The sequence below is a fragment of the Impatiens glandulifera genome, chromosome 7, assembly GCF_907164915.1.
Source record: "Impatiens glandulifera chromosome 7, dImpGla2.1, whole genome shotgun sequence".
Classification (NCBI taxonomy): domain Eukaryota; kingdom Viridiplantae; phylum Streptophyta; class Magnoliopsida; order Ericales; family Balsaminaceae; genus Impatiens; species Impatiens glandulifera.
The window spans coordinates 48884531-48895795 of NC_061868.1; the positions used below are offsets into that span (position 1 = coordinate 48884531).

General features: G+C 30.7%; 1 protein-coding gene across 1 annotated transcript; it reads left to right on the plus strand.

Moving 5' to 3' along the window:
• Positions 1-566: 566 nt before the first annotated feature.
• Positions 567-4937, plus strand: LOC124910128. The gene is made up of 11 exons (XM_047450744.1): positions 567-931; positions 1076-1138; positions 1300-1821; positions 1955-2089; positions 2794-2877; positions 3348-3489; positions 3554-3792; positions 3874-4095; positions 4166-4258; positions 4336-4452; positions 4527-4937. The coding sequence occupies exons 1-11, from the start codon at positions 587-589 to the stop codon at positions 4815-4817; spliced, it is 2253 nt and encodes a 750-aa protein (XP_047306700.1). The 5' UTR covers positions 567-586; the 3' UTR covers positions 4818-4937.
• Positions 4938-11265: the final 6328 nt, after the last annotated feature.

The following is an 11265-nucleotide window of genomic DNA, read 5'->3' on the forward strand; positions in this document are numbered from 1 at the left end:
AAAGTTGTGGTAATGGATTTAATAGGCTAAGTCTATCTTCAAATTATTATTACTATTTTTAATAAAATTAGATTAAATTACTTTATAATTTTTTATTTTTTTATTTCACTTTTCACTTTTATTTTTTTAAGCTCGTTTTTTTTTAACTTATCATAAAAATGTTTAAAAATAATTATATAAAAAATACATATTAAAAATAATTCGACACAAAATTGATATTCGAGGAATTTGAGTTTACTGATATTCAAGATAAATAATAGTAAGAAAATAATTTAACAAAAAAATAGAAAAGTATAAATAAATGAGAAAAATGGTATTATGAATTTAAGAAGATAAAGAAGATGAAGAATGTAAATATATTATATTATTATGTTATAATATAATATATTTCATAGATATATTTACTAAATATAATATATTCTAACATCTAAGGTTTCTATATATATTATATATTTTGAGGTGAGAATAAAGAAAAAATATTCTAACAATATAAAAAATAAAATATTATTTATTTATAATTGTATTATTGAAGTGACGGTTACAAAATCTCATAGTTTCAAAATCAAGCTAGCGCAAAGAGTGAGAGATGGCGAAGATGAAGAGGCATTGTCGCCGGCAGATTCAAAGCGATGACGAAGACGAAGAAACCTTGCCTCAGCCGCGGGTTGTGCGTACGCAGGAACCAGAATACCATGGGAGGAGGAAAAAAATTAAGCTCATAGACGAGGATGACGAAGAGGAAGAAGTGGGAGATAAGAAGAAAAGTAAGCAAGTAAAACCGTCAACGTGTGAAATCACTGGAGATGATGTCGAGGAAGAACATTCGGAGGACGCCAAGCCTATTGGTGAATCGATTAGGGTTTCTGGAAAGAACAGTACAAAGCGATACCACTTCAAGTCTTTCCAGCAGGAAGGAATCACCTTCGAGCTTGTGAGTCTGTTTTCTATTAACAGTTGTATTCTTTGTGGAATTTGATATGGTACACATAGAAGATTTCTTCAGTTGAGGCTTTTTTTTGTTAATATATTGTGTTATGTTTTTCTCTTAAAAATAATATTATTTTTTCCCTTGCAGGAAGATCATGTGCTTATAACTCCTGATTCGGAATTTGAAAACCCTGGTGTGGCAATAATTAAGGTAATTACTGATCGAAGTACTTCTTCATCATCTAAAGTTGGTAATATAAATATTATGGGACTTCAGATCAACGTGCATTTCTTTTGTGCTTAGCTTGTCTATTTAAACCATATATAGTTCTGATTTTGATTTTGACTTTTATTTTCAATGCACTTGCACAGGATATTTTTCAAACTGTAGATGGGAGTATCATGATTAACAGGCAATGGTTTTATCATCCCAAGCAAGCAGAAAAAGAAGCAGGTAAAAGTTGGAAATCATGTGACAGAAGGGAGCTGTTCTTTAGTTTTCGCCTTGAAGAGATCCCTGTTGAATCGGTTATGCACAAGTGCATAGTGCACTTTATCCCTAAACACAAGCCGATACCACCACGTAAACAACATCCCGGGTTTATTGTGCACAATGTGTATGATACGAAGGAAAAAAGTATATTCGAGCTCACTGATAAACATCATGAGGAATCGAAACAGCATGATATTGATCTTCTTGTTCTGAAATCAGAAACTCCGGGAAGTGTTACAAGCAATGAATCAGAGTACTACAATATTTTGTCGAAGTTTAAAGCCCTGACTGGTGAAACAAAACGTGACAAATGGTTAGAGATGTATCTTCAAGGAATTCAGTTTATCTGTAGTCCAAAGGACAATGGAGGCGTCGGTGCAGAAAATGATAATAGGCTTAATGTAAGCAACTAGCAGTGTGAATTATGTTTGCCTAATTTGAATTTTTAGTCATTCTGTCCATTAACAAATGTTGGTTTCTAAGTTTCAAGGCTGAGCAGTATCTGATCAAGAGTTGCTACTTTTTATTTCGCAGAATGCTGTAACTTTCCTGTGGCCTGACGCTGCTGTTGCAGCTGTGACTGCGCTTGAGAAGGCTGCACATGAAACCCATTCTTCAAATTTCTTGATGTATAACCAGAAGATGAATCAGCTTTTGGTTAATATGAAGGTCAGATGTCTGTTTTCCAATGTGTATTTGTTTGTGTTGTCTGTGGTTGTCAAGGTGCACGTTTCATATTGTAAAGTATGCCCCTGATTTATTCTTGGTTGACTTTTTAGATAAAGTAGGAATTTTAGTCTTGATGTTATGTAGTTTATCTGTTTTTGTTTATCTAAGTTCTGGAGAATGTATTCAAATCTTGTAGCTTGTTTGATATTATATATATATATATATTCTTGAAATAATCTGATTATTTGAAAGAATTAACCTTGTTTGATGCAAGAAGTGGATTATATGGGTTAAATGAGTAAAATATCCTTTGGATTTTATTTTTAAAATGTTATAAAAATTAATGTAAGGGTAATTTAGTATTTCGTTTGATAGTTTTATTTTGAAGTGATTGATTATGGGATAAATTCCTTCATCAAACAAGGGCCTTAATTTTTTTATTGTGTAGTATCCACTGACCTTTTATGCTCATACTGTATGATCTTATGCCAACTCTATGGTATGAGCACTTAATTTAAACACTGCCTTGTGTGATTTTTACCCTTCTTTTTTTCTCATTTATCCAGACAACTGAAAATGCTCCTAATTATTTTGATGATTGTCAGATCTAGCTAAAGGCAATATGCTCGTATGTTTATCCATTATGTGTTAATTTAAAATATGCTAACATGGTCGTGTTGCTTATTTCCGAATCTGTCTGACAGAACAATACCATGCTAGCCCAGCGTATGCTAAATGGAGAGTTAGAACCTTCAAAGATACTGAAAATGTCGTCAAATGAATTGAAGGTATGGTTCTTCATCACCATCAAATGCCATTCATGTTTTTTTTCCAATGAAAGACCAATCTCCATTTATTTAAATAATAGTGGCGACTCCCCACGTGGTGGATTTTTTTTTTAAAAAAAGAGAAAAAAGAAAATTGACAAAACTAGCCCGCCTCTTCCCACCTGCGATTTTGATCTAAATTTTTCAAAAGGTTTGATCGCAAACTTCTGTTTCCACCATCTCGGCAAAGCCGTCTCCCGAGTTCTCTGCTCCGTATTTACCATCTCTGCCGACACTAGTAGAAAAAGTGTTTTCTGTAACGAAAATCAGTAATGGTCTTATATGACCGTTACTAATATCAGCAATATCAGTAACGACATTTTCATAGAACCGTTATTAATAGATATATCCTGATAAAAATGAAAATTTCGTTGATGCTGTTAAGACATTTTACTAATTGTTGGATATTTCGAAACTACCTTTGTATGAAGGACCCTCTAGCATTACTCGACTCTATCAGTGACATCGATTTGGACGGGATATTAGAGAGGGATGATGATATGGCCATTGATGGTGTACAGAACACTAACGTCGATGATGAGACACAGCCCCTGTCTCAGTCTGATTATGCAGGTACCGGTGTTTGATTATTTATTTTTGTTATGATTCTATCTAATTTTTTTTGTTCATTTGTTAGGATCTTCGAGGAGGAGACGGGGTAAAAACAAGAACACGGCAGTTGGTAAGTTGAAGGTGGGGCAGAAGATGCCTTTGAAGTTCAACCCGATAGATGGTAAGCCTATGTGTGATAATAGGACAATATGGTCGAGACATATAGGGAGTGTCATCCGGAACCCCACTGCATTACCGCACAGGACCTTACAATGGACTGATCTGAGCTCCACACAGTTGGATCACATTTGGCGGGCTATCACGGTAAGTTTTTCGTTTTGGGTACTAACCACCATATATAAAAAAACTAAGTTGTAATTTAATTTGAAGTTGTTGACATTTTAGGATCCTTTCCGGTCTGTGGGGGAGCACATCGACACTTATCGCCGCCAAGGGCTATATCATGCAAAACAACTTTGGGGTAGATGGAGATGTCAGTTGAACACGCAGTACATTAAGGCTCTAGAAGGTGACGAGACAGCTATTCGGGCAAATCCCCCTCCTGAGATCGCCCCGAGTGATTGGCATTATCTTTTGGATCGTCGCTTTTTCACTCCGGAGTTTAAAGTAAGTTAATTTTTTTAATAAACCCTTCTTTTAATAATCTTTTAAACTAATCAACATCTTTTAATTGTAGAAAACAAGTACGTCTAATTCGAGTAACAGGTCGCATGTTGTGTACAAAAATCATGCGGGCAGCGTCTCATTTACACAAGTCGAGAGACAAATAGTGCGTTTTATCATTTAATATGAAGTTTCAAATGTTTTTTTGTTTTTATTATAATGTTTATTATTGAATTTGTACAGGAGAAGACTACCGGACAGTCCCCTAATTACGCTGACTTATTTCTCCACACGCATACAAAGAAACCAACATTGCAGGATTCAACTCCGGAGGTTCCCGCTATTGTTTCTGAGAAAGTGGTAAGTCGTGTTTATAGGTTAAACTTGAAACCTATTTACATTTGTACTAATCAAAATTTAATTTGTGTTTGTAGTCTGCGTTGCGCACTGCCATTGAAGAAGATCCGAGTCGGAATGAGCTGCAGTTGACAGAGTACGCGTTCGGGTCTCAGCGACATGGTAGAGTCTTGGGTATGGGATCCGGCGTACGACCTACATCATTTAGAGCAGATGCTCGGGGGAGTGCATCGAGCAGTCAGCGCACTGACATCCAACAATTACGCGATGAGAATCGGGCTTTACAGGAGGAGATGCAGAGGATGCGGGAGGAGCGTGAAGCTGAGAGACAACAAAAGATGAGGGAGTGCTCAGACAAATCACCATGATATTATCCATATTAACCCACCCTCCCTCTCCGACTTCAGATTAATATATTAATCTTGTATATTAATTATGAATATTGTTGGGATTAGTGTATTTATTTATGTTTTTTTGCAAAACAGCTATTCATTATTGTTTATCGGAATAAATAATATTACGAAAAAAATTGGAACGACTTTCTACATCAGGATCGTAACTGATAATAGTAACAATTGTTCAAATTTATAGTGAGGAATGGTAATGCTTTATTATTGAAATTTATTAGTAACTGTACACTTTTAGTAACGACTTTAGTTGTCGCTATACCTTTTTTCTACTAGTGCGAAGCGAAGACGACTAATTACCCTTTCTTTAACCTTAAACGACACCGAGTTCTCTTGCTTTAGAGTTTTCGAGATCTAGTGCAGAAAGTAAACACGGAATACGTTAACAAAAATTCCAAAAGCAACTACTTTCTTTATGTATTGAGTGATGTTGTCTAACTTGCCAAGGCTGTTAAAATCTCGAGTTAACTCTTAAAATCTTACGATTTTACGATTTCACATTAGGTTAACGAGTCTGATTTTAATTAAACTCTTAAATAGGTAAACTCTTACGATTTTAAATTTACGATAATAAGATTTTACGATTTTACGAGTTTATAAATAATTTCGATTTTACGATTCTATACGATTTTACTTTAAAAAATCAAATTTATATTTAAAAATTAAAAAATAAAGTTATTGGTTATTTAAATTAATTAATTAATATAATTAATTTTGTAATTATAATTTTTTATTGTGTTATTTATTTATTATTATTATTTAATTAATTTTATATGAAAGTATATTATTTTTTTAAATTAAACTCTTACGATTTCACGTAAATTTTAGATTTTACGAGTTTACAATCGGCTAACGATTCTACGTAAACTCTCGATTTTGACAGCCTTGTAACTTGCAACTTTCTGTGATGTTTATGAATCTAATAAACAAATGGTCTCCTTTGATGAATCGAATAAGTACGAAGCAAAGAAGAGTAAGACAATGCATATAAAGTTGTCTAATAAAGTTGAAAGGTAACAAACTAGATTTAACAATGTTTTAGTTAGAACTATTGTAGATGTTGAATGACTGTGTTATGTTCAAATATCATCATGCCTTAAAACGTTTAGAAATAGTCTTAAAACATTTTAGAAACGTTTTGAAATTATGTTGAAGTTGTTTATCTAAGTGTAAGCACAAAGGTAATGTTCGGAAAATGTAATTCTCTGAAAACCGAAAATGTCATTATTGAATACTGCATTGTCATGTTGTATAAATTGTGTTGTCGTGTTTTGAAAACGTCAATGTAATGTGATTTTGAACTATCAATTTTGACTATATTTTGAGTTATTCTTAGGTTGAATTGTGCAAAAACGTCTTAGTAGACGTTTTGATATTGTTTATGTAAGTTTCCAACTAACATTAGCTTAAGATTGTAATGTCATGTTCTCAAAACTGTATTGTCATGTTCTCAAAACTCGAATGTCATATTTTTAAAACTAAAATTTCATTTTCTCAAAACTGAAATGTCATGTTTTAAAATTTGAAATGTCATATATTTTCATAATGATATAATGATATGATGATGTCTAATCGTACAAATATTTTTTTTTGCAATGTGAATGTATCTAAGAGAAAACTTTCTCCACCCCTGTTTTTTCTAAGAAACAAAAAGTAAGAAAACCAGCTATTATAAACATCTGAACTTCGTCAAAAGGTCTTTACAAACTAGTTTGAGAATTCTCGGACGTCCAGAAAGAGGCTGTAAAGGCCATCGGTTTTGGCTCTCTCCTGTCCTTGGGTATCTCAAAATATTCTTACGAGCTATCCTGTCACCTCTTGAGCAAGTTCGATGTCAGAAGGAGTGCTCTGATACTAAGCAACGTGGAGACGGTAAAATCGACAAAAAATATATCTAGTGTGTATTGAATCTCCCTAGAGATAACGTCGAAATAACATAGTCGAATGGGAAGAACTCTGATGGACCCAAGTACCTTATAGCAAACAAATATGCGAATGACGACTTCAAACATGACTTTGTTGTATACGTCGTCTCCAGCTTTCTGTGGATAACACAAAATTCACAGTGTAGGTAAATAACAACTATTGTTCTTACAAATTAGTAATCTCATCTTATGAATATTATATTGTGATGTTATGAATATTGCGTTGTCATGGTATGAAAACTGAATTTTCACGTTGCTTAAATTAAATGTTATTGTTTCCAAAACTGTAGGTTTAAAATCCTTAAATTATTAATGGATGTTGATAGAATAAAATACCTAAATTGGTGCAAGTTCACACTGAACGGACTTGTTGATAGTGTGAAAAAATGACAAGCGAACGAAATCTCATATTATCACGGACCACTCACATTCTTATTGGTAATTGATTTATGTATGCACATATCATAACATTGCTTTTTAGTAGACATTTAATTTTTTTTTTTTTGAGAACGGACATTTAATTTTTTTTTTACAGTTATGATACATGGACATAGTAGCAGATTACATAGTAAGACATAAACACAAGAGGCAATTCCCCATCTTATCATGTTGGGATGACAAGATGATATATGAGAGAATACATATCGAAGATGGACTAAGAGGGTTCGACCTAGGAAGAGTGGTTGGTAGAATTCAACTCCCGATTGTCGAGAATCCACTCCCAACTGTGGAGAATGAGCACTCCCAACTGTGGAGAATGAGCTTCAGCCTGAGTCTTTAAGTTTGAGAGGGACTAAGAGGGTTCAATCTGAGTCCTTAAAAACAATTATTGTTGGTGCTGCATGGAAGAGAATGACTGATGCAACACTTCAGTTATTAAGGGCTATGAAGATGTGAGAAATGCAGCGTAAAACTTAAAGATCTCAATCTTGTATGAGACACCCCATAATACTTCATTTGTTGAATTGTGTGTCAAACCTTTCATCGACAAAATCTTACGGAATGACATGCTAAAAATAATTTTCATAGAGAGACTTCATAAAACAACTAATCAAAGCGCTAACGATCAAGGTGACATGCCTTAGACTCAACAATCTTAATCCACACCAATTGAGGCACAACAAACTCCTCCATTTGAGCCTTATGAAACTGCTCCATCAATACCTGAGCCCAAGAAAAATCTATCAATGCCTGAGCCTCCTTCTGTGAAAATATTTGACCTTTTTGCGAAACCAGCTATAATAAAAGTTGAGGATACGCCATAGTTAGACTTTTGACATTATACTAAATGTCGTTCCAAAAACCAATCGAGAAAGCATTCCCACAATTAATTTTACAAAAATTAAAAAGAATATATTTAAAATTATAAAAATATTTTGAAATTTACTCGACGTTAATATACAAAATAAACATTAAGATAAATAAGTCTATACTTATATTTGAAATAAAAAAATTACATGATAAATTAAATAATTCACATATATTAATATAATATAATATTTTTCACTAGTTATAAAAGTTTTATAAATTAATAAATATATCTATCAAGGTGTAGCATTTGGAGAGTATTTATTTGATGTGAATAAATTTAATGAGCAGTCCAGAGATTCATTGTGCGGGATAGTTTTTTATCAGTTTTTGTGACGACATTTGATGTAGTGTCAAAAATGTAGTTACAACATATCTTTAACACGTTTCCATTGCTACATGTTAATGACATTTTTGATCATCGATCTAGTGGATTCGCTAACCGAATTAGATATAGAAATAGATTAAATATTATGGATAGTTTTTCTTTTAGTAGAACGCAATCAAGTGTTCTGTCTAAACAAGACGTTTTGTGTTGGTAAGACATGAATGACTTTAATGTGATAGTAATATATTTAATAAAAAATCTCATCTTTTGGATGAAAAGTTATTTATAGTGGATTTTTACGAATGATATGTGCATTAAAATATGTTGTATTATTGTTAGGGTATGTGTCATGAGTATGTTGAATCCACAACTCATTTAATTTTTGCATTATCGAGAGGTGACTGATATCTTTAATCTTTTGTGAAGTGTTACTGAGATTCATTGGGTAATACACGAGAATTTTGGATTGATGCGGCTGATATGACATGTCTACCTAGTTAGGTTATCATCCCATTTTTTTGGTGAATAATTTGGTTGGAGAAAATCGTCGAATGTTTAATGATCGCAGTTGTCACCGGCGTCCACATTCAATCGCTTTTGAAGACTTGCAAGAATGAAAAGATATGATCGAATGGACCAACTACCATACTAACTTACGTCATTTCATAGCTAAATGGTGAAACATAAAAATGCGTATCATTTATAATCTTATTATGAGGAATGATATATAATCTTATTATGAGGAATGATAGAGAACACGACTTTGGGGGAGCGACTCGTACAGAGAAAGAGACATCGATGTTATACGAAAGTAACCTCGCTGTTATACAAAAGAGACCTCGTCCCTTTTGTATAACAACGAGGTCTCTTTTGTATAACAACGATGTCACTTTTGTTGGAATTATTTCTAATATTTGGGTACATATATTATTTAATAATTGTATATTAGTTATTATCATAATAAAGATTAAAGCCCAATTAAAATGATCTATTAAAGTACAAAAGTTATGGGCTTATTTAGACATCTATAATAAATATGGGGACATATTTGTGTAGAAGCAGAAATACCATTTATTATTTCGTTGATGGGCCGAATAATAAATGAGTATATTAGGGCTAGGTCCCCAACCCAACCCATATAGATAGTCTACCTATTTTGTTTCTCTAATCAGACAAGACTATCGATATAGGATTGAAAGACTTAAACCCCCACCCACATCACATTATGATCCAGGTCCAGTTTCAAAACATGAAGATCCAAGATCAAGAAACAATCCAAGATCAAGAGAAGACCAAGAAAAAAAGAATAACGAAGAACAACTTAATGGACCGTTCTTCATTCAAGATCTAGGTACGTTTCCGCAACTTATGTTTATCTCAATTTATCGACATAGAGTATTAAAGTTATAGAACTAAAGAATAAAGATTTAGATTAAAGACTCTAACAAGTGGTATCAGAGTCTTCTCTATGTCGATCTATTGAGATTTAAGTTTATAAATTTTTTTAAGAATATGATTATACATTTTTTTATGTTCTTGATCTAATTTGGTTAATTATGTTCTTGATCTAATTTGGCTAGAACGGATAATGATAGAATGAATTAATGAATAGTAATAACAATATTTGATGTATATATTATCTAAATTTTTGGATTAGATTAAAATAAAGGAAGAAGACATCAAATATCTAAATAGTTTTATATATTCATTCAAGAATATGAATAGATTTTGTTTAAAGAATTATAATTAAAGAATATCAATTATTGTAATATTAATTAATTATATATTTGACAAAGTTTTATATTTATAATGAATTAAAATTTTATTATATTAATTATTTAAATTATAATTAAATATATATATATATGGAATTTAGTAATTATAATTAATTAAATAATTCAGATTTTAGAATAATAATTAATTATAATTAATTATTATTATTTAAGGAATTAAATAATTATATATAGAGGGAAATTTATGATAAGAAAGTTGAAACATATTTTTTTTAAAGTTGGTCAAATTAATATCTTTTTATTATTAATTGTTATTAGTTAGATAATTAAGAAAATATTAATTAATATATCATATATATTTCGGTTATATATATATATATTTATTATTTGGAGTTATATATATTAATTAATATATTATTTATATTAGTTATGAATTTAAGAATTCATAATAATTATAAGGAATTTTAACCGAATTAATTAAGGAATTAAAGAATTCAGTTGTTAAAATAATAAAGGAATTCAGTTTTAAAATCATAATTAATTATTATAATTAAGTGAGGTATTTAGATTTTAAAATAATAATTAATTATGACTAATTATTAATTTAGAAATTAAAATAATTATTTTAATTAATTAAAGATTAAGTAATATTTATACTGAATGGTTAATATATTAATACATTAATATATAATTAAGAATAAAATTAAAATATTTTATAGAAATTAAAATTAGGAATTATAAAATTTAATATATAAACCTATAATATATATATATATATATATCATAATTGGAGAATTAAAGAAAAATATACATGTTTATACTTAACATATTTATAATATTTTATAAATATGGATTACATTAAGTTTTTGTAATACATTTAATAAATTAGTATAAAACGAATGAATACACACAATTAATACAATTAATTTATGACTTAATTAATGTATTAATTATTTATATGAATATATTTAGAAATTAAGAAAAAGTAAAGAATAAAGGGAAAGAAAATAGAGAATTATTATTATTTTATTATTTATAATAATTTACAATTAAAGAATAAATAAATATCAATAACTTATTTATCAAGAATTAAGGAAATCAATTAACCTAATATT